Raw genomic sequence first — 24,469 nt, 5'->3', positions numbered from 1 at the left:
GAACTGGCTTTGGTAGAGACGGTTAAAAGCATGTAGATATGTGTTTAGACACTAGCCAGTCGTTTTACAACCTAGATTTGTTTTCCGTCGATATATACTTCCGGGCGAATATTACATTGTTTTTACGTCGGTATGGACTTCCGGGCGAATGTTACAGTTGTTATATAGTTTTAGTAATAATGGGCTACTACTTATTAATTATATTTCTATTGTTTTTGTTCAATAGATAAAAATCATCATATACATTGGAGATGGATCAACCCTTTCCCTCTGCGCCAGTCGGTCATATTTGGAAGTTTGATCTTTTAGCCTAATTGTTGTGATAAACTTATTAAATAGTTTCCGGTTAATGGTGACTGATCCCGGAATCACGACAAGATGCCCAGTCGACCTGCCCCTTGTGGACGAGCAGAATGCAGATTCGGGAAACGCGTTGTCAGCAGAGGAATCCAAGGTGACTACTGCTGGATGTGGTATCACTTCTCATGCGCGGGTATCAATGAGAAGGAAGCAACACGCCTGGGCAGATCGGACGATGTATTTTCCGGACTGCATGTATTTTCGTGCAGCTCCCGAGGTGAGACAAACACCATGCGGAGTCCCAACAACATCCTGGATCTCCTCAAGAAAACACGCGCAAATGTGGTAAAGTTTATTCCGAAAGCTAGTAGGCGTCACTTTGCTAAACTGCTGAAGGACTGCTTGTGCCAAGTCGTTGCTAGCCCCGAAGACGAGTTCAACTGAGTCAGACTGTTTTTGCAGCAACTAGTTGCCTTCGTCAACCAGATCGGGGCGGAACCAGGAAACGTAAGTCACTTGCTACTATCCTCAATCAGCAAACCCAGGAGTTCGAGAACGCGGATAAAGATCGCTTGCTCGTCGCTGGCAACCGGATTTCCGAGAAAACAATGAAACGGAAATCGGATCCTGCCGACAATACCGGCCGTAAAATCTCCGAAAAATTTGATGAAGGTGATGTTCGTGGCGCTGTCAGACTTGCTTCCTCTGATGCCACGATTGCCCCATTTGATTCAACTACTCTAAAGAAACTTGAGAGTAAGCATCCGGAAACACCACTGGACAGAAGAGTTTATCCGCAAAACGTTAACACTACTTTAATTGTTAATGAAGACGATGTCTATAGGGCTGTCATGAGCTTCGCGCCAGGATCTGCAGGAGGTACCACTTGTTTGCGTCCTCAACATGTGAAGGACTGTCTAAGTGATAAACTTGGTCAAGACGCCTCGAACCTGAAATCAGCGCTTACTGAGTTTGTTAACCTTCTCCTTTCCGGAAAAGTTTCAGACAGAATAAAACCCTTAATTGCTGGCGCCAATTTGAGTGCTTTCAACAAGCCCAACGGAGGCCTGCGCCCTATAACTGTGGGATACACACTGCGCCGAGTTGCTGGCAAATGTGCAGCCAGTATTGACAGTTCGAAGTTCAAATCCTACTTCGCTCCCCTTCAAGTTGGGTTAGGCACCCGGGGAGGAGCGGAAGCTGCGGTCCATGCAGTTCGGGCGTTCATCAAAAGCGCTAATGAAAACGATGTTCTGCTTAAGCTGGACTTCAGCAATGCATTCAACACCGTTAGAAGAGACTATGTCGCTGAACTCCTTGCAGAAGAAATGCCGGAACTTCTTCCGTTCGACAGACTTTGCTACGAACAGGGAAGCTTCTTGTCTTTCGACGAAGGGTTCATTGTCTCTGAGGAAGGGTTCCAACAAGCAGACCCTCTAGCAGTTTTCCTTTTCCGTCTGTCCACCCACAGATTTATCGTCAGATTGAAGGCCAGGTTGAAAATTGATTATATTGACGACATCACTAAAGGCGACGACTGGAAGATTGTCATTGGGGATCTTCGCCTCATCATGGCTGAGATCGAAAAAGTCGGCTTGTCCTTGAAAGATGAAAAGTGTGAAATAGTTTTCTTCAGTCCTAATCATGAGCTTCGCACCAAGGTTACCAACGAGTTCAAGCTTCTGTGCCCCAGGATCAAGACTGCGCAGGACTCTGAAATTGAGCTTCTTGGCTCTGCCTTGGGACCGATCTCGATTGAAACTATTTTCAACCAGAAGCTGAAAGCCATCCTTCTGATGCAAGAGCGGCTGAAACACGTATCCTCACACTGTGCTCTATTCCTGCTGAAGAATTGTTTTCTCATTCCTAAGCTGATGTACTTCTTTCGAACATCAGAAGTAAGTCTATCGAAGAACTGACCTCCTTCTCACGCTTGAGAACACAATTATAAGTCTTCTGGAAAACATCATAAACATCAAGATAGCTGTTGCTGCGTGGCAGCAAGCCTCACTACCTGCCCGTTCTGGAGGCTTTGGTATCTTACCTCCTACTAAACTGGCTGTCGTTTCGTACCTCTCGTCTTTCCTTTCAATCAAAGATCTAGCACAGCAGGTCTATGCATTTTCTCAAACTGACGTAATAACGCACGCCCTTACTAACTTCGATGCTTTCACAGCAGATGGAGCTCCCCCGCGATCTTTTAAACAGCGCGAAATATACGACAAAATCACGGAAAAACAAGTTAGCCAGTTTCTCCAGGAAGCCACAGCCAGCGATGCCGCCAGGTTACATGGAGCTGCTTGTAAAGGAGCGAGCGACTGGCTCAATGCTATGCCCTCGAGATCTCTAGGATTGCATATGTCAGACGAGCAGCTGAGAATCGCCGTTAGCTTCAGACTAGGTGCACCAATTTGCTCCTCACACACCTGTTGGTGTGGCACCAAGGTTGAAGCGGACGGGTCACACGCGTTCGTCTATCTTCGCAGTCGGAGTCGCCATGCTAGGCACGAACTCTGTAACGAGATTATCCACAAAGCCCTGCAGAGTGCTCATATTGCAGCAGAATTGGAACCAGCAGGTATGTTCCTAAACGACAACAAAAGGCCAGACGGCGTTACCCTGATGCCCTAGCGTTTAGGACGCTTCATGGCGTGGGATTTCACCTGCGTGCATCGTCTAGCCGCCTCATATTCCACCCAAGCAGCTACTCCTGGTCCATGTGTCGCTGAACTTGCCGAGTCTCGAAAAGTCGGTAAAAACTCGGCCATGGCACACACACACTTCTTCCAGCCAGTTGCAGTAGAGACATTAGGTGGACTCGGCCCTAGCACCCTCGATTTTGTTACTGACTTTAGGTAGACGAATATTTCTTGCCACAGGAGAGAATTGGGCCATTAGCCTAATTGTTGTGATAAACTTATTAAATAGAGAACGAACATGAATGCTGATAACATGAATGATGATAACCTGAATGATGGCAACAATGAATCCCCTGCTCAACAAGATCAAGTGCTGCCAATACTTAAATTCCATGACCAGACTCCCGTTTCTGCACCCGGAAGCAAAAGACAGTGTGCCGTGCTAAGCCCATGTGGGGAACTTGATGACTCTGACATCTTGAATTCAACGATTGCAAAAAAGATCAAGGACGCAATATCTAAATCCATGCAAAAACTGATGCCAAATGTATTGAATAAGTTCAAAAGTCAAATCGAGTCGATCATAATGTCAACTATTGCCGAAGCAACCACCAAACTGAAGGCAGAAGTGCTCAATATGGTAAAAGGCGAAATCGTCAATGTCGAATGTAGGTCGAACCTTAAAGCGCTATCCGAAGCAGAACTTCTTGAAAGCTACAACAGGAGAGAGAACGTTAAAATATTAGGGATCACTGAAGAAACGAGCAATGGAAGAAAAGAAACAATAGACGCTACCATTAAAAACGTTCTAACTGTATCAAATAGTATCAATGCCAATATTACAGAACAAGATATATCCACCGCGCATCGGCTGCCCTCAAGAGGTGCCGGAGTCAAGCCAGTAATAGTGAAATTTACAAGAAGGGTGAAAAAAACCCACTTGCTGCAGAGGAAAAAAGAACTAGCTTCAACTGATCTCTATAACAACGTTAAGATATTCGAAGATTTAACTAAAGCTCGAATGAACTTTTTGAGAATGATGAAGTCAGATACGCGCATTCAATCAGCTTGGACGAGAGAAGGCTCTATCTATTTCTTGTGGAAGGATGATCAAAATGTACACAAAATTCATGGATTATATGAAGGAGGTGACACTCTAAAGTACAGTTTGAATAGTGTGATGAGTTGTTTTACTGGTGTTTTCCCGTTTGCCTCGGCTCAATCAGGCTCATAAATCTAAAGCAATTACTCCATCTAAACCCTGCGGTGCTAATAAATTTGAATTACTACTACTTCCAATGTTAGGTCTCTTAAAAAGCACTATGAGGATATAGAAGCACTTCTAAGTCTCGAGTCTCCAACAATTAATGTACTATGTTTTACCGAAAAATGGCTAACTGAAACAGACAATGAAAAAATATTTAGTTTCAAAGGATTTATTACAATTCTTAGCAACAACCGCAAAACGAGAGTTGGAGGAACTATGATACAACTTGGCGAAAATGTAAATTTAATAGAACCATTATCAACTTCTCTTTCCGAATCATTAGCAGCTCTAGTTGAAGTGTTTGGGAATAAAATGATAATATTAGTAGTCTATGTGCCGCCTAGATATGAAAAAAAATTTTTTGTCGATGAATTAGACAGGGAATTGGAATTGTTTAGTCATTAAAAAATACCCGGTATTCTAACAGGAGATTTTAACATAAATGTTCCCATAGAAAACAACCTTACGAGATCATATCTGAATACTATTACTGCAAATGGGTTTGAACTTTTAAATAAAAATGAAACTCGCATCACTGGAAAAAATGGAACATGTATTGATCATATGATAGCATGCAATACTCGCAATCCATCTATAAGAACCCTAGAAAATGAATGCTTTTCGGATCATTGCCCAATCATCCTTACATTTAGTTTGACAGAAAATGAATTATTATCTTCAACGTATCGTGACATGTCCTTTTTAAAAAAGGAGAAATCCCTAAATGACTTTATAGTTCTTATAAAAGAAATGCTAGAACAATCTCATATAGTCAATGAAGCCGACATAAATGTTGCTTATGATGCATTTAGTGAATGTTTGCTTTCAAGCATTAATATATTAGCACCAATAAGAAATTCAAAAGTCAAACGTAACGTACAAATGTTAACGCGCCGTGGTTTTGTAAAGAAATGAAAAATGCAATTTTAAAAAGAAACAAACTACACAAAATTTGGAATCTTGATGTTAGCAACATTGAAAATAAAAATAATTTCCACATTAAAAGGAAAAACGTTGAAATAATGATAAGAAAACTAAAAAAAGAGTATTACTTTAAAAGATTTAACAATTGTATCGGAGACTCGAGACAGGTATTTAAGTTGTTAAAAGAAATAAACGGTAAAAAAAAGGAAGTTCAAAGGTACCCACCATACAGTTAGAAGGGACTAATGTTTCTGATCCGCACACCATATCCAATGCTTTCAACGACTACTTTGCTACAATTGGATTAAAGCTTGCCAAAAAAAAATTGCCTGTGGCAATAAAGTCGTCCAACCTGAAAGTGTGACTCATTCTATGTACCTTTTTGAATGCTCGTTTGATAGCCTGAATACACTATTGATAGCCTGAAACCGACAAATTTTTGTGGCATGGATGAAATAAGTAACATGTTCCTCATTAAAACCTGTTTTGGTCTAGCTCCCTACTTAACTTATCTAATTAACTTATCATTTAGAAGTGGCACCTTTCCTCAGGCGCTGAAATATGCTAAAGTTATGCCTCTGCATAAATCTGAGAGCAAATTGGATATTATCAATTACAATCCAATTGCACTCTTAAATAGCTGTGGCAAAATCTTTGAGAAAATCATGCACTCTAGATTGTATAGTTACCTTGAAAAATTTAATATTATTTACGAAGGACAATTTGGTTTCCGGCAAAAGTTGGCAACCATTGATGCGTTAGCTGAATTAAATGAAAGATTAAGAATGTGTAAAGACAAGAAAATTAAATGCAGCCTATTTGTTGACTTGAAGAAAGCATTTGACACTCTGGATATGAAAATTCTTTTGAGTAAATTGGAAAATTATGGTATCCCGGATAATTGTCTCGCTTGGTTTAACAGTTACTTAAACAACAGATTTCAATGTGTTCAAATAAATGACTGATCGTCGGATTGGTTGCCAGTGACCACCGGTGTTCCCCAGGGATCTGTTTTAGGTCCCCTTCTCTTTTTGGTGTATATAAATGATTTGCACCTTGCTGCATCTAGCTCAAAAGTTTTTCTGTTTGCGGATGATACCAACATAGCCTTTGATAGCGCACGGTTTGAATGTTTCCAAGAGGATGTCACAAAGATGTCAGAATGGATGAATTTAAATAAACTAACAATTAATTCAGATAAAACCACCTTAATTAGTTTTGATAATGTTGTTGTTGTTGTTGTTGTTGTTGGGGATTCACAGCACAGCTGTTGGGCTTCTTGGTCCCGGCGTCTTCTCTAAAACAATGTCGACTTGTTTCTGCACGTGATACAATCACAGAATAATTGCCACGTGCACGTTGTCATTTCTGAAAATCTCTCGTTTACAAATTTCCACATCGTGTTTAAAATTCTCGTCTTGAGGCCGATTCGTTTATCAAAATGAATATATGGTTCTAATCGATTTACAATCCTACTGGTTCTGAAAACAAATTCGTTTCTCGCTTTTTCCGTTCTCACTTTTCGCATCTCAAAAATTTCTGTATTTCTAGCCCGTGTGGTTCGCCTGTTTAACACTATTTCATTTCGTTCATTAGAATCAAGACTGGCAAGAAAAAAGATGTTATTTAGCTGGATGAACATGGGCAGGGGTAAAATGTTTAGCAAGCGTAGTTCGTTGATGTACACTCCCGTTTTATTTCCAGTGATCCAACGGATTACTTTCTTTTGAAATCGCTCCAACTGCAATTGATCCCCCCTCGATATATGTATATGTGTACATGAGAGTCCGTATAATAACACTGGGAGTATTAGTGACTTATACAGACCTAACTTTACAAACGTATTTATCTTTGCTGATAGGTTTCTTCTCAGGAGGTACAGTACTTGGTTTGCCTTCTTTAATCTTGTTTCAATGTGTACCTTCCAACTTAAATCGCCCGACACAAAAATTCCCAGATCTTTCACAACCATCGATGTTCCAAGCACTACACCAAAAAGCATAGAGTTAGCGTCTCCGCCCCTAAAACTTACTTTTGCACATTTATCTAGTGCGAATTCCATTTTGTTTTCAGTTACCCACTGCTGAATTTTGTCCAGATCTTCTTGAATTTCAATTGATGTTTTTTTGATGGAAAGTAGTTTAAGATCATCCGCAAAAATATATGGTTCAGAGAATTTGAGTACTTCAGGTAGGTCGTTAATAAAAATGCAAAAGAGCAGTGGTCCTAAAAGTGATCCTTGGGGAACACCACTAGTGACTTCTAAAACTTTTGAGCTGATATTGTCTACTCGTACAAACTGTTTCCTGTTTTTCAAATAGTCATAGAGTACCTCTAACATGCAGCCTCCTATTCCTATAAGTGCAACTTTCTTAAGTAGATCAAAATGCGGAACTTTATCAAAGGCTTTTGCAAAGTCAGTGTAGAATGCTACAATTTCTGCGTTTGAGTCATTGTCAAGCGCTTCATATATTTCTTTCAGGAAAGAGAGCATGTTTGTCAAAACTGATCTACCTTTAGTAAAACTGTGTTGATGTTTCGTCAAATACCAGGCAAAGTAAGGGTACAGGTCTTTGTATATACATTTTTCAAGGACTTTGCTGTCAATATTTAATAGCGATACTGGTCGATAGTTGTTCACCATTTTTCGGTCACCTTTTTTGTGAACAGGAGTAACTGCAGCTGTTTTCCATGAATCAGGTATTTTTCGTAGGCGTTTTACGTTTCTCAAAAGTTAGTTCATCGGTTTGCATATATTGCGGTTCGTTTTCTGAAAAAAGCTAGGTGGCAACCCATTTGGAAGTTCAAAGGTACCCACCATACAGTTAGAAGGGACTAATGTTTCTGATCCGCACACCATATCCAATGCTTTCAACGACTACTTTGCTACAATTGGATTAAAGCTTGCCAAAAAAAAATTGCCTGTGGCAATAAAGTCGTCCAACCTGAAAGTGTGACTCATTCTATGTACCTTTTTGAATGCTCGTTTGATAGCCTGAATACACTATTGATAGCCTGAAACCAACAAATTTTTGTGGCATGGATGAAATAAGTAACATGTTCCTCATTAAAACCTGTTTTGGTCTAGCTCCCTACTTAACTTATCTAATTAACTTATCATTTAGAAGTGGCACCTTTCCTCAGGCGCTGAAATATGCTAAAGTTATGCCTCTGCATAAATCTGAGAGCAAATTGGATATTAGCAATTACCATCCAATTGCACTCTTAAATAGCTGTGGCAAAATCTTTGAGAAAATCATGCACTCTAGATTGTATAGTTACCTTGAAAAATTTAATATTATTTACGAAGGACAATTTGGTTTCCGGCAAAAGTTGGCAACCATTGATGCGTTAGCTGAATTAAATGAAAGATTAAGAATGTGTAAAGACAAGAAAATTAAATGCAGCCTATTTGTTGACTTGAAGAAAGCATTTGACACTCTGGATATGAAAATTCTTTTGAGTAAATTGGAAAATTATGGTATCCCGGATAATTGTCTCGCTTGGTTTAACAGTTACTTAAACAACAGATTTCAATGTGTTCAAATAAATGACTATTCGTCGGATTGGTTGCCAGTGACCACCGGTGTTCCCCAGGGATCTGTTTTAGGTCCCCTTCTCTTTTTGGTGTATATAAATGATTTGCACCTTGCTGCATCTAGCTCAAAAGTTTTTCTGTTTGCGGATGATACCAACATAGCCTTTGATAGCGCACGGTTTGAATGTTTCCAAGAGGATGTCACAAAGATGTCAGAATGGATGAATTTAAATAAACTAACAATTAATTCAGATAAAACCACCTTAATTAGTTTTGATAATGTTGTTGTTGTTGTTGTTGTTGTTGTTGTTGGGGATTCACAGCACTGCTGTTGGGCTTCTTGGTCCCGGCGTCTTCTCTAAAACAATGTCCACTTGTTTCTGCACGTGATACAATCACAGAATAATTGCCACGTGCACGTTGTCATTTCTGAAAATCTCTCGTTTACAAATTTCCACATCGTGTTTAAAATTCTCGTCTTGAGGCCGATTCGTTTATCAAAATGAATATATGGTTCTAATCGATTTACAATCCTACTGGTTCTGAAAACAAATTCGTTTCTCGCTTTTTCCGTTCTCACTTTTCGCATCTCAAAAATTTCTGTATTTCTAGCCCGTGTGGTTCGCCTGTTTAACACTATTTCATTTCGTTCATTAGAATCAAGACTGGCAAGAAGTAAGATGTTATTTAGCTGGATGAACATGGGCAGGGGTAAAATGTTTAGCAAGCGTAGTTCGTTGATGTACACTCCCGTTTTATTTCCAGTGATCCAACGGATTACTTTCTTTTGAAATCGCTCCAACTGCAATTGATCCCCCCTCGATATATGTGTACATGAGAGTCCGTATAATAACACTGGGAGTATTAGTGACTTATACAGACCTAACTTTACAAACGTATTTATCTTTGCTGATAGGTTTCTTCTCAGGAGGTACAGTACTTGGTTTGCCTTCTTTAATCTTGTTTCAATGTGTACCTTCCAACTTAAATCGCCCGACACAAAAATTCCCAGATCTTTCACAACCATCGATGTTCCAAGCACTACACCAAAAAGCATAGAGTTAGCGTCTCCGCCCCTAAAACTTACTTTTGCACATTTATCTAGTGCGAATTCCATTTTGTTTTCAGTTACCCACTGCTGAATTTTGTCCAGATCTTCTTGAATTTCAATTGATGTTTTTTTGATGGAAAGTAGTTTAAGATCATCCGCAAAAATATATGGTTCAGAGAATTTGAGTACTTCAGGTAGGTCGTTAATAAAAATGCAAAAGAGCAGTGGTCCTAAAAGTGATCCTTGGGGAACACCACTAGTGACTTCTAAAACTTTTGAGCTGATATTGTCTACTCGTACAAACTGTTTCCTGTTTTTCAAATAGTCATAGAGTACCTCTAACATGCAGCCTCCTATTCCTATAAGTGCAACTTTCTTAAGTAGATCAAAATGCGGAACTTTATCAAAGGCTTTTGCAAAGTCAGTGTAGAATGCTACAATTTCTGCGTTTGAGTCATTGTCAAGCGCTTCATATATTTCTTTCAGGAAAGAGAGCATGTTTGTCAAAACTGATCTACCTTTAGTAAAACTGTGTTGATGTTTCGTCAAATACCAGGCAAAGTAAGGGTACAGGTCTTTGTATATACTTTTTTCAAGGACTTTGCTGTCAATATTTAATAGCGAAACTGGTCGATAGTTGTTCACCATTTTTCGGTCACCTTTTTTGTGAACAGGAGTAACTGCAGCTGTTTTCCATGAATCAGGTATTTTTCGTAGGCGTTTTACGTTTCTCAAAAGTTTGTTCATCGGTTTGCATATATTGCGGTTCGTTTTCTGAAAAAAGCTAGGTGGCAACCCATTTGGGCCGCGTGACTTTGTTACGTCCAGAGTTGATAAAATCTCACTTACTGTCTTTTTCGATACATCAAAATTCGTTAACAAGGGATTTTCAAATTGAATATCTCTAATACTAAAACTTTCTTTAGGATTAAAAACTGAATGAAAGAAGTCGTTTAGCATGTTGACTTGTTCGTTTGGATTTGTGCTTTCATCTTCATCTTTTATGAGTAACTTAGGAAGACTTGTATGTTTATTCAAGTTCTTTAGGTGTTTAAAGATTACATTAGTGTTCCGTGTTCTAAACAATTCCTCTTGGTAGTTTTTCCTGTCCAATTCCGATGATTCAGTTACTAAATTTTCAAACAGTTTAACTTGTTGTCTTCTGTAGTTGGTCGGTTTGAGTATACATGATTGCCGTTTTGTTTGTAACTTTTTGATCAAATTTGAAGTGCTACTTGTTATCCAAGGTGGAAGTGATTTCCTATGTCTTGTTCTGAGAGGCACAAAACTCTTAATGATTTCATCCAAATATTGGGTGTACTCCTCATGCATTTTGTTAATGTTTGTGTGGCATACTGGTTCAAATGGGTTCTCGTTTATAAAATTGTTTATTCCTTCAAAATCGGCATTTCCAAAACTTCTAAAATTTTCCAAGTATGGTTTCGGCTCTGATACCGTGCATTCAATAGACAACATTATGGCATTGTAATCTGAGCAGTCATAAATCTTGGAAACGTTAAAATCTTGTTCGGCACTTGTATAGCAATTCCGATAAAAGGCTACGTCTAGTATGTTCTTCACACATGTTGGGAAATCTATCGCCTGCCTAAAGAGTCCATTTTCAAAAATTTGCAGTATTCGGTTTTCTTCCTCGTCAGTACTGGTGAGGGTGTTCCAGTTTGTTTCTGGGAAATTTAAATCCCCACATAAGAGAAGCGGTTTGTTTTTAGGAATGGCTTTGATCAGTTGTTCAAATTCATGCACTTTGTATCTGTAATTACTGTTTTTTGGCGGATTGTAGAATGAGCCAATTATCATTTCAGTTTGATGAAGTTTTATACTACATAGCACACATGAATCAGGAATGTCATGCTTGGTGGATAAGTCCTCGGTAATTAGACTATTCTTGACAGCTATTAGGCTGCCTCCGTGACAGTTTTTACCACTCACAATAGCTCTATAAGATCTATAGATGTTATATTCACTTAGAAAAAGCTCTGATGATTGAATATTCTCGTTAAGCCAAGTTTTGCTTAAGCATATGACATTAAAATTTCCAACTGCATTTGCATTTGCTAGCTTAGTTCTTCTCTCTATGTTGATTAGGCTTCTAGTATTTAGTTGCAGAATGTTGAGGAATCCTAGTCAATGCTGGGGTTCCTGAACTTCAGTGTCAATAGTTACTTTCACACCATCATTGAACAATTCTAGATTCCTTATTTTCCGCTTTTCGCGAGGAACGCCTTCATCTAGTAGTTGTCTTCGTTTCTTAAGGATTTCGTTCTCTTTAATTGCACTCTCTTTGGTCAATGCTGGTAGCAGGTAGACCTCTTTTTCGACCAATTGTTCTCACATTTCTCGGCTTTTTGCTAGTACTAGTCGTGCTCCATGTTCGCTAGGTACAGTTACCAGCAGTGTTCTTGGCTTCATTCGATTACGATCAAATTTTCCCAGTCGTTTTAGTTCTATTATTTTCGGCTTCACTCCAATTATGTCTAGTATTTCGTTTACTTCGTCATTTGTTGGGACAAGGTTTTCTCCTTTTGTTTTCTCAGGGTCCTCTTTGACCCCTTGTATCCTAAAACTTTGATTTATGTTGTGATCAGAGTTAGATCTGGCAGCATGTTGAGTGGTTTGAGCTTGATTTATCCGGGTGGTGGTTTCAGCAGCTACAACGGCACTATAAGTTTTTTCCACTTTATCGCATGTCGTTTTCATTGCATTTCCAATTTTTTGATCTACTAAATCGGTAAATCTTCTTTCCATGCTTTTAAGGCTTTCAGTTACATCAATGTTTGAGAGCTTCTCGTCTATGTTGGCCAGGGTTTTGCATCTTATAAAGTTGTCTCGTTCATTATTTTGCACACAAGTTTTACAAAGCAACATGACATTCGGCCCTAGTTCTTTTATTCCATTTATGGCCACTAGAGACAACCCAACACAAGTTGGTTCCAAATGCATTTGAGCGTTGCATGCGACACAAGTGTATGTTTTTTCGTTGCCGGCAAAGCCTCTTTTACATGTTTTGCAGTTTTTGCCCATTTTTGCTTATACTATGGATAGAAAAACAGTTAAGCCTGGTGGTTCCCGAAAAGGGGAGGCCTGTGGCTCACTCAGGGGAAAAAGAAGAAATAGACAAACCTGGTGGTTCCCGAAAAGGGGAGGCCTGCGGTTCACTATTTCTACTTACGTTAATAGGGGCACTGACAGTTCTTGAAACGACACTCGTAATATACCAGATGTACTTCTGTATTGCAGATGTTCGAATGTTTATCGTATAAGATTTTATTCTTGAGAATACTTTTAATGCCCTTCAGACCTTCTTCACTGAGGTGCACTTCGTCAGTTTTCAAATGATATGAGCTGTGGATTTTTTCACTCACTCCTCTAAACTTCCAAGTTCCTTTTATCTTTCTTAGGAATTCGTTTATTTTTGCAGATCGAGCTCGGTTCTCACTACGATGAGGGATTCCGATGACGAAAACTTTTTTGGCTCGTTCACACAGCTCCTCGGCTAGCTTTGACAGCTCTTCAGCAATGTCGCCTGCAGGTATACTGGAGGGGTCTTTTCCGTTGAAGGCGTCGTTTCCGCCGATGAGCAGAGCGATGATGTTGAATTTGTCTTTCTCGGGTAAGAAGTTTTGGACCGCACCAACTCGGGCCCCAGGTAGGGACAAGATATTGAAATTTGGAAAATCAAGATGGCGTGCTTGAGAATCCGCAATCAGGAGATTTTTTGAAGATGATGTCTTGAGCAAGTGATATCTTCTGTCGGACATTTTATCGCGGGGCAACCATTGCTACCCCGGTAAATGTGCCATTCTGCCAGATGACACAGCACAACCTTCCGGCGACATAAAAAAGAGTGACTAAAGGCCTTATGAACGAAAAAGTGTTGCGAAGGAGGGTCAGAATGTTCTAGAATTTTTATTTTTAAAATTTCGATTGGAAGAAGAACATTTCTGAGAAATAGAAAAAAGACGGCCATTTTGAATGAAAAAGACGAAAATCAGAACCACGATAGAGATTGTAAAGAACAGTCGTGCAAGAAAATTACGAAGCCTCTTATCGTGGCAATAACACACGATAAGGACCATAGTGACAGATATTTGTGGAGATGGAGGCTTCAGTGGGGGGAAGAGAAATACCACGGAACCCTCCCGGGACACGAAATATAGGAGATAAGAGTGTTATCTCAAGAAAATCACGGGAGCGGAGGCTTGGTCCCCCAGAGACTGTTATATGTGAAGGGACTGGGTAAACTAACTTCAACAGTTGCTGTAATGTCCTAGATCTTAATTAACACCGATATTATTTCAATATTTCAGAGCATGAGTAGATAGAAAAAGGAAAGGGTCAATCCATCTCCAATGGATTTAATATAAAACTGTCACACAAAAACATATAAAAATAGGTTGTTCGAGTCGTGTTTTTAATGACAATCACGTAGTCTGAGGATCCGAGACTCAGCTATGTGGTTGTGTTCGCATGTAAACGAAAGCTGATCAAAAGTCGTTTGACTGATGGCCTAAAAATGGTAACTTTTTACTTTGCCCTAAACAGACCAGAAAATCAACTGGCAAGGTCGAGACGGTGAAAAACGAGTAGAATTAAGGTAACTGACGCCTGCCAGTCGTTAATAGGTACTTTTTCTACGCTCCGTCGCTGTGTGATATTTGTGTAACATTCGTCTACTACAGTCACACATGAGGCTTAAGAAAAATAGGCCCTATAACTATTGGCTCGGGAGTCAGGGACACTATCTCTTGTGTTTTTCCACCTCAAATCAGTCGGAGCCAATTCGGTTCGCTTGTGACATGAGACTACGACCCGCTACTGCTTAAGGCTACTACCAAAATATCCCCCCACTCTAGAATTAAGAACGTCCCCATACTTAGGTCTCAAAATACCCAAAATACATGAACGCCGTTAAAAACCGGGTTGGAACAATCCGTTAAGTTGCTTTTTTATTAGACAGTGGAACTTTGATCCATTTCAGATGGATCAACCTAAAACTCGCCTTACCTCAACATAACAATCATAAAAAACACTCTAGAAATTAAATTAAGTACTCACATTGTAGCACGCTCAAGAACCAGGAAGTAAATAAGTCGGTAAACAACTCAAGAATCAATAAAGTAACTAAGATAAGTTTAATGTCAGTCAGTTTTAACAACAAGAACAAGTTTTTACTCTAGACTGCAGTTTTATGTGGACCATTGGGACACTCAAGCTGTCCACCTTTCCGTCGAAGGTTCACTCTGGTCCAGTTCGAATAATTGTTCTCTCGGGAACACTCTGTCTTCTATTTCAGATAGGACAGCTCTACTCTTGTTCACTATGATGGAAATTGCGAATTGCAATTTCACACTCGTTTTTATCTGACAACTTTCCCGCAATTGTTCTGAAATTGTTCTCTTTTCTTTTTCTGATTTTCAGTTATCGCGAGAAAATCGTGCATGACATGTTCCATTCGAAATTTTGAAAAATTAAATTTCACTCCAAAATCAAGTGTTTTCTGCTCTTCTCAAGGTCAAACTTCCAAATATGACCGACTGGCACATACTCCCCGGACTCGAGATCGATGTCCTCATCGCGTGCTGTCTTCTGCCAGTGAGTCCCAGAAAACCGAGTGTTGCTCAAGATACAGTGCCAGTGGTCATTTACAGAAGTTTGCAGCAGACTTAAGCTTATCTACACCCCAAAATTCACAGCCATGTAAAATTTTCACACTATTGCTAAACAGCAATCAAAATCTGCACACACCTGCACCCTTGAATTTTCGCTTTTCAAGCCAATCATTTTAAAATCTCTTTTGTCCTATTCAATCAGGAAATTGTCATGCAGCATTTCGATTTATATAATAAATATAGTATATTAGTAACAATATTTGCTTTGTTAAAATTTCTTTTTCGTGAATCCAAGTTTCACTCGGATTCACACTCAAGCCCCCTTTCCCTCTCAAGACTCAAGATCCATCCGATTTGCCCATTCATCTCGTACTCTTCGCCTTGGAGGTACTGCATCCTGAAGTGCTAGATGCGGCAAACTGTCTCAACAGTTCCTCTTCATCATCGGAACTAATCACAATCTCCTCCCAAGCCTTCAGCTGTTCATAGGATCGCATCCATTCTCTCTGCTCCTGCAATCTCTTTGCTTGGTTGGGTAGTGCCTTCACCCTAGCTTCTCGGTTCAAGCAAAAGGAGTTGTGCAGGCTCAAGCTCACGTTCTTCGCCAGGTCTTCCTCTAGTATCGACTCCCTCGCTTTGGTATTGTCTCTAGACATCTTACCCACTCTCTTCCATCCCGTCGTGATCGCATTACGATGGGTTAGCAGGGGTCTCTTGAAAGCTTCCGGCCCAATCTCGGCCTGGAACTGTCGATACTCCTTTTGATGTTTTCTCATGTGATCTTTCGTTGCCCTGTACAACCAAGACGTCAGTGTCGCCCGAAACCATGGAAAGTACCTCAAGCGACTCCATACGTGCCTGACTTCCGTCGGTATGGCGAATACTTTGCACGCAGTCTCAAACAACTCGAGTCTCCTGCTGTAGTCTATCGCGTATATTGACTCAGCCGTTGGCGTCGTCGCCTCCCGATACTTCGTTATATTCTCTTCTATCCATCTCAGAGCTAACATCGTACTCACTACTAAGAGCGTCACCTTCTGCCGGTGATCCGGTAGTCCGATCGACCGAATCTCTTCCACATCCCACACCAGGCAAAGGTTCTTGTGATCTGGATACCACACCGTTTGTGCCAAACAGTGGCATGGGCATTCCCCATGAGAGATCTCAATGCTCCTGAGATTATGCTCCCCTGAGGCTTCCAAGAGAGGCTCAAGCTCCATCATTTTCTCGTGCATCGTGTCGTTGTCTTCCAGGTTCGGAGTACTTCCCACAGGTTTCCCGATCACGTTTTGTCTCTCGTGATCGCTCGTGTTTTCTCTTTCCAACTTCAGAAGATCTTCTCCCCAGATTTCGCTTAAGTCATCTCTCAATTCTTTTGGTACTGTCCCTTTGATTTTTCTCAACAACTTGTGCGAGTGATGCGACATCCGAGCCAACCTCACACACTTGGGCACTGAGAAGGCCTTGTCCACCAGTATTCTCTGGCTGGACACTTCCACCATCGCCATGTGTAGCGGGTAGTGACTTCCGCACAAGTTGGCCATCATTGACCCTATCAGCGATTTCGCGTTCAATGGCAAGCCATAAGCTTCGCTCATGGGAAATCCCATTTCCGCCTCAAGACCAACCTTCCAGCTCCGGATGTGTTTTTGAGTCACCTGCAACACCCCGGGCCATGATTCTACGCTCAACGCCGTCACTAAATGATGTTCAGACTCCAGTCTCTCCAGTGCCTGCAGACCACACATTCTCGAGAAGAATCCGAGAGCTGTCGCTATATTCACCGTGGTTCTCGCGTAACATTCCGCTATTATTTGCACTTCACTTTTCTCCCTTTCTGTGATGTCTTCGAACCAAGTGACCAGGTCTTCTTTTTGAAACGACAGTATTCTGACGCATGACCGTCCATCGCAGATGTGCTCTCCGTTCCCACACGTCGAATCCAGACAGCTACCCGGCTCCAATTTCTTTGCTGACCCGGGGTCGCTCGTCCTTTCGCTTGGCTCTTGCATCTGGGGTGTGATTAGCTTATGTAGCACACTCAACTTCGCCAGATCTTCATCTTCCGTTGGTGCTAACCTCACTCGCTCGGTGGTTTCCTCGATTAGACTCGCATGGGGATGTGGACACCAGGAGGGTCTTAGTAGCTTCCATATCACTCCCAAGTTCGTGGTTAACAAGCCATCTCCACCGCCCATGTTCACTTCAACTCTCTTGTTTGAGCGCGGTATGCTTATCACCTCTGGTGTTTTCTCAAGAATCAGGCCCAGGCTCGGCCCCTCTTTCTCCACCGCGTCTATCTCCATTATTCTTTCTGTCCAAAACTTCAGTAGCTCCGCTACCTCATGGTTTCTGTGGGCTCCTCCAGCTTCCGAGTCTAAGAAGGGATTGTAGGCTATTCCCATCACTCCAGACACATATTGGTATTCCCCCTTCTCACTGAGTCTCGAGTACTGTTCTGACGAGGCCAGGTTACGGTGAACATCATGTTCTTCCTCGAACTTCTTATTAGAGAACCTCCGTACCTCGTCCAGCTTTCGATGGTTCTCTAAGGATAGTCTGGAACCATCTTCTTTCTCTATTCCTGTACTCTGATATACGTTCAAGATGATCGTTGAGACTCTTCTCTCCATGGTTTTACTTCCACTTGCTCTCTGGTGGCATGCCAGGATGGTGCTATCAGACATCATTGACATTGTCCATCTCAAGAAACATGTGGCATCTTTTCTTCTAGCCAGGCTCAAGCCTGAATTGTCCCTGGCCACGTGTTGCATCAGTGCCTGATACACCTCTAGCTTCTTGCTTCCCAACTTCAGCCTGTCATACGAGGTCAATGTCTCCAACTCTATTCCCACCAGACTCCAGGTGAACATTAATTGTCCCGCAGTTCTAACGAAGGGATTCGCCATTAGTGGCGGTGCTGATGAGGATTTTCTCATCGCCTCTTCAAAATGATCCTTCAACAAACTCTGCCAGGACCTCTTCAGATGACTTGCCATCTCTATCTTATTAACCTCGGCTTTTTGCTGGGTGGCCCAATTGCGTCGCCTGCGAGCTATTCCACTGTCCAACTTCTTCAAGCAGTCCTCCATTTCCTTCAATGTTTCGAGGGCCACCCACCACGTCCGGGAAGTGTTCCTCGTCTTGTTCCTCTCCAATGGATCACTCGTCACTTGTTTGCCCATGTCCTGATGTGCCTTCGAGATCCATTCTTTGCCGATCTCCACTTCCCCTACCTGTCCGTTCGTTGAACCTCTCTTCACGTTTACCTTCTGAGGCTTGAAGTCTTCTTCTGACGTCGAACTGGTGGAAACCTCTATTTCCTTTTCTACTTCAAGTGGTTTCCTGAGCTCCGAGCTATTCTTGTATGCCGCCGTCTTGCATCGGGCCAAAACGATGGGCGCCGTCTCTCTCAAGTTTCCTTCCGAAACAGCATCCACTGAAGGACTACCCCATCCTTCCACTTCTCTCTTCCTCTTGCGAGTCTTCACATCTCTGCTCGAGGGTGTTGTGGCTATCATCGTTGATTCGACCTCTCCATCCACTCCTTCCAACTCTTGCCTCCCCCCTGCTCGAGCCTTAAGGATATTAGTACTTTTAATCAAATTACTAGTCCCAACCTTATCCCTTTTTATATCATCAACCATTTTATCCACAGTTTTTTGTTTCAGAGTAGAGCTGTCCTCACATTTCTCTTTTCTAGTCTTCGATCGTGCGTTCCTCAGCTCCACTAGCTTGTTCAGCAGCTCTTTTCTTGCTTTCTCATCCAGGCCCGTTCCTATCAGGAGCGGTTCCCCGAATCTCACTACTGCGTCCCACAGTTCCTTCTTGAACTTGTCCAGCGTCGTCTCGCTGCCCACTTCTCGATTGAATTCCTCCAGGAACTCCTGCCAAGCGTCATCCTCGAGAGATCCCAAGAATATGTCCCTGTTCCCTTCGAACGTGTTCTTCTCCCTTTCCTCCGAGCTCAAGAGTAACATCCCCATATTGAAGGTCTCACCTGCCAATGGCAACTCTAGGTTCTTCCGCGGAGACGGAATCAGGGGTGGTGTGGCAGTATCTGCCCAATTCTCCTCGCTCAAATCTTTCAACAGCTCTTGAGTGGTGAGCTCCTCCCCTGATGGCCCTGGTTCAGGCGTATTCCCCACTTCCATGTCTTCACCAGCTTCACTGAGAGTTTCATCCATACTCTCTTCTTCTGACTCATGTCTCCTTCTCTCGAGACTTTTCTTAAATCGGTCCTCGACGGGTCCGCTCCTCTTGTCTCCAGGTGTGTCCACGGACAGTGGTGATGGTGTCGCAGGATCCAGCTTTTTGTATTCCGTCAGTGCTACGTGCAGTTGACCTGCTGCATCTAGTTCTGTTCCTTCCTGTCTTATTTCCACCTGTTCCAAGCCATAGGGCGCCTTATATTTTCTCGTGGCAAATTTCATGTCGTCCACCAGTGCGACGTGCCCCTCCATCACGATCATCCTGCCATCATCCCATATGGGCAACATGTTCTCAAGTCCCTCCTTCTCAAGAGTTCTCAAGACCTTCCTCACCTCATACCCTGGGGGCTGCGAACCTCTACTCTTTTTCGCTTGCGTCGTCCACGAGTTTACCTTCATCTCGCTGGTATGGAAGTAGACCGCCGCCGTGTAGCCAATGAACAGGGGGTCCCAGCCATCAGTGACATCCTTCTGCATTTCCTCCGCCGTCATCCTCGCCATTATGGAGGGAACTACCAAGGGACTATTCATTCCTAAGGTCATCCTCCTGACTATTGGGAACTCAGGCATGGTGGCCGGGAGGATTTCTTTCTCCATTATGGTCTCCAGCTCCCTCTTCACCAGTGCGAAGCACTCCTTCCAGGCAGGAATTCTCAAGATTTCTCGTCCGTCCGCCGTCAATGGGTTCAAGTTCCAGAATTTGGGATTCATTTCAATGGGACCCTCTCGCTTGCCTCCCATTCTACATTGCATTTGACCCCTGAAGTTGCACACTATCAGCTCGGCATCTTTCACCTTTCCAAAGAGTACCGTGTTGCTCATTCGCGCCCTGAGCACCTCCTGCTGACACCAATTCAGCGCTGTACCATCCAGTACGCTGATGAGACTCAAGTGCGTCACCGAGTGACGATACGTTATCACCAGGGGATCTGGAAACGCGTACGTCACTGCTGGACCATAGATGCAGGTCACCACCTCCTCCAGACCTCGGATTATCCCCATTGGGTCCGACCTCATTGCCAGGCACAGGTCCGTCAACAGAGGCATCCCTCTGTTCGCCTTCTCCCATTCTTCTCTCGAGGTTGGGTTCTCATCTTCACCCGTCATGTATCGATTCTGCATCATGAGGTATTGCACCAGCAGTGTCTTCAACCCTGCGGCACACTTGTAGGAGCTGGTTTCAATACTCGTGTGGACTCTCTCCATAGACAGAGGTTCTCCATATTCCATTAACCGATGAAACGACACCAATTCCCCATGGGTCAAGAGTACTAGCGCCAGATACCCATCAACTCGAAGTGTCTCCACTCCTCGACTAAACATGTATGCTGGGCCCATGTTGAACAAGTATCTGGGGCAGACCAAATACAGGGCCAAGAGCAGGCTGACGGGCATGCCCAGTATCTCCTGCACGAAGGCTCCAAAGATAGTCGCCGTGGTACCGAATACTCCTGCCAAGAATTCCTTCTCCCAGCAAGGACTCAAGAACTTGAGAATCTCGTAATCCCTCCGAGTCCTCAATTCGCCTTTGGCGTGCTCTCTCCAGAACCCTGCGATTGTCACTTCATTGGCGGCCGAGACAAATCTAGCCACCGTCATGTCTCTTACCTCGGCCAGCTCCAGTTGCTTCTCTAGGAAACTCCAGATTTGTTTCACGAGGAGTGGTGCTTCTTCCCTCGTTTTATTCGTGACGTTCTCCAGCCTTGGTGTCAGGAATGGCCACCAGCCATTCTCTTGAGTCAAGCGATATTTCATCGATTCTAACTGTTTCTCCGTCTCGACCACATTTCTCCTCTCGTTGCTGGGACCTCTAGACTTGCTGGTGGAATTTGCGACTTTCACCTCCATAAACCGGAACCACAGGCTGGCCGTCAACTGGTTTATCGCCGTGTGGTCGTCCCCGATGACTGGGCTGAACTTGAGTTGTCTAGCAAAGTTCGATATCTCTAGCAAGAGTACCTCATCCAACACAATCAAGACGTCGGCTAGTCCGTAAAAGCCCCTCAGCGCATGAGATATGTCAGCCCATGCCGCTGGTAATTCTGATTTGTAAAGTCTCAAGTTCACTGGCTCCAGCTCTCGATTGGGGGCTGCCATCAGAATCCGCCATTCACTCCCTTCTGCTATCAAGATCAAGACCGCGTACACGAATTGTAGGGCGGGTGGCATGCTTGCGTATCCTGGGGATGTGGTAAACACCACCTTTGTCTTGGACCCAAATCTTGAGGCTACGTTCTCTTGTACCTCATTCATCGCCGCAAATAACGCCTGAATGGCCTCCCATATCTTCCTTGATGTCGGAACCTCCTTGCCCTTCAGTTGCTCAAGAAGTCCCATCGCATGCAGGTGGTCATTCATTCCTGCAAACAATAGCAGCTCAGGTTCACAGGGCATCTCCGACTTTATTGCCACCACTAGGGTCAACATCTGGTTCAATTCGGCTCCTGGCAAAGAGTATACCAGAGTCTCCGGCCAGAACAACTTGGGAGACGTTCCTTCGAAGTCCGATCCCGCCACAATGACTACTCTTGCAGCAGCTGGATCTGCTCTATCATAAACTGCCAGAGTCTTGGCCAATTGGGTGCCGCCACAGGGCTTCCCGTACCTGGGATCCTCTGCCAACTTGGGACCTTCGTAAGCAGCGTCAGGCAACTCCATTCCCCCCGGATTGAGTAGCTTGTCTACCACTTTTAATTGCGCCGGGGTTGCCAACTTGATCCTGGCGATGCCAGTTCGGTGCTTGGGAGGTTCTACTATAAGTCCGGGACTACCTAGCAGCTTGAGAGGCCTATAGTTAATGGGTCCCATGATCGCTTTTGTGGGAATTCCAGTCAGGTCTGTAGTCTCCATTAACCTCGCTCTCGAGAAATGCGCCTCGTGTGCTTTCAACCAGTCTACGCAATGATGTCTATTCAAGTCCTCATGCCACACTCGTTCGATCCCCAGGGTTTCCGCCAACTCTCGTCTGCATTCCAAGGTCTCTAGATCCAGTTCCTTCACCTTCTCAGGATATCTCAAGCGGGTAGTCTCCATAGACTTCTTTTCTCTCCTGCCATCTGCCACCACCACGGAGGACATCGCCGAGCCCGGAGGTGTTGATGACTCTACCTCCTCCGACTCCATTGGTGTGGCACTCTGCAATCGGGTCTGATTGCTCCTTGAACTGTCTCTAGTATCAACTCTCGCTCCCAAGCGACCAGCCAAGGCCCTCGAGGCAAGGAATGGTGGGTTGGGAGGTGGTCCTAAAGTGAATTGGGCTGTCTCCAGCAGGTCCGCTTCTAGTGTGTTTATATGTTCCTGGAAGACGTCGTTCAGCCACTCCGCTCCCCTTGGCCTATCGAAATGGATTCCATCTTTCGAGGTGTCTTCAGGGAATCCCTTGTTCTCCATGCGTTCAGCTATGTCCAGCAGCCTGAGAGGAAGCACACTCTTTCGGTGTATGTCTCGGATCGCCTTGTTCAGGCTCCGCACCTTCTGGTTCATCTCTAGGGCGTGCTGATCAAACATCATGTTGTAGGGGACCGTGCATACCGTCAGCAGGATGGGGTCCATCTGGATCCTCAGTTCCTCAAGAAGGCAGCTCATCTTGTCGCACAGCCTCGTTATTTTCCTCGCTTCTCCCCTTGACACGTCGTTGGTCCCAACCATCAGGGTCACTGTGTAAACTTTGGTCATCCCTATCATGTCCAGGGTTGCCAACATCTGTGGCGTGGCAGCTCCAGCGAAACTCAAGACTCCTGTCTGCCAGTGTGACCGTATCTGGGTCAACACCCGCACCAGGCTATCCCCTATAATTAGGTGAACTGCACCCTCTGGCACACGAGGTGGCGCTAGATACTCCACCCAGGCTGCGTCATGGAAGCAGTCCCTCCTGGCTCCCTGTTCCGCACTCCAGTCCAGCCGATTGTGCCTGTGGTAGTTCCCTTCTGTATTCTTCTTGTAGCTCGCGATCACGACGTTTCTGACCGGCTGTTCCCTCCAAGTTGGGGGAAGCTCTGGCCTTGTCGATCTTTCACGACTCTGCTGCTGCAATTTCTCGCCCAGCTCCTTCAGGCGCGATGAGGCGCCACTCACCTGGCTGCCACTCGAGGTCGAGGTTGGGGTATATCCGGGTAACACCACATCCATCAGAGGGCGTACAGGTTGGGTCTCTAGGTTGCGCAAGGAAGGCGTCACGTCATTCGGTATCCAGACCTCCAAGCCTTCACTCATGTGTTCCCTGGCCTCGCGGTCAAGGTTGAACCGTCCTCTAGCCCTGGGAGCTTCATCCACCTCCATGCGCGACTCCGGCCTCGAGCTTGTCACCACTCGTTCGTTAGACCTGGCTCCCTTTTGTGCGTCAAGCTCGCGTTGTCGCTGTTCTATCCTTTCCAACTCCGACTTTAGTTGATCACGATTCGCGACGTTCTCCCGCACCCTTAGCTCCTGCTGATGTTCAGCCCTCAGCATCTCAAGTAATTTCAACGTCTGATCTCGCTCGTCGACTGCCTGGTCCCTCTCCAGCTGAAGCTTCTCCCTATCCAGCTTCGCCTGATCCCGATCGAGGTTCGCTTTATTCTTTTCCTTCAGCGCCTTCTCAAGCTCTTTCTTTAGGACCCCCTGCTCCGGATATGCCTCGGTCGTCTGTTGCGCTCGCGACATCGACGGCACCTTACTCGAGCTCTGTCCCGTGGATCTTGCTGTTGGCCTCATCGGTAGCGGGAACTCTCCTGCGCCGTGTTCGGTGTTGTTACTCAGGCCAGGATTTCTTGCCAAGTCAAAGCCCCTTACTCCTCCATCCGCATTCCAAGACAACCATCTGGTCTGTGCCCGATTTGATATGCCCTCGGTGGTGTAGCCGACTATCAAGACGGCCTCCGTCGCAGACTCCCTGCACTCACCCTGGTCCTCCAACTGGAGGATCGCATTC

General features: G+C 43.9%; 2 protein-coding genes across 3 annotated transcripts in view; both read left to right on the top strand.

Annotated features, from left to right (window-relative positions):
- The first annotated feature begins 908 nt into the window (after positions 1 to 908).
- LOC134852101 (uncharacterized) lies at positions 909 to 2,931 on the top strand. Its single transcript, XM_063868381.1, has 2 exons — positions 909 to 2,198; positions 2,302 to 2,931. Exons 1-2 carry the CDS (start codon positions 909 to 911, stop codon positions 2,929 to 2,931), a joined length of 1,920 nt encoding a protein of 639 aa, XP_063724451.1.
- A 267-nt stretch (positions 2,932 to 3,198) lies between these two features.
- Positions 3,199 to 24,469, top strand: part of LOC134850947 (protein patched homolog 1-like) — an 83,448-nt gene continuing 62,177 nt past the window's right edge. For both annotated transcript variants that reach the window (XM_063866778.1, XM_063866777.1), the window contains exon 1: positions 3,199 to 3,228. The gene's annotated coding sequence lies outside the window, so the exon portion shown is untranslated. The remainder of the gene's footprint in view (positions 3,229 to 24,469) is intronic.

The sequence above is a fragment of the Symsagittifera roscoffensis genome, chromosome 7 (assembly GCF_963678635.1).
Source record: "Symsagittifera roscoffensis chromosome 7, txSymRosc1.1, whole genome shotgun sequence".
Classification (NCBI taxonomy): Eukaryota; Metazoa; Xenacoelomorpha; order Acoela; family Convolutidae; genus Symsagittifera; species Symsagittifera roscoffensis.
Note: the sequence above shows the minus strand (reverse complement) of the source record. Positions and strands in the feature narration are given on the sequence as shown.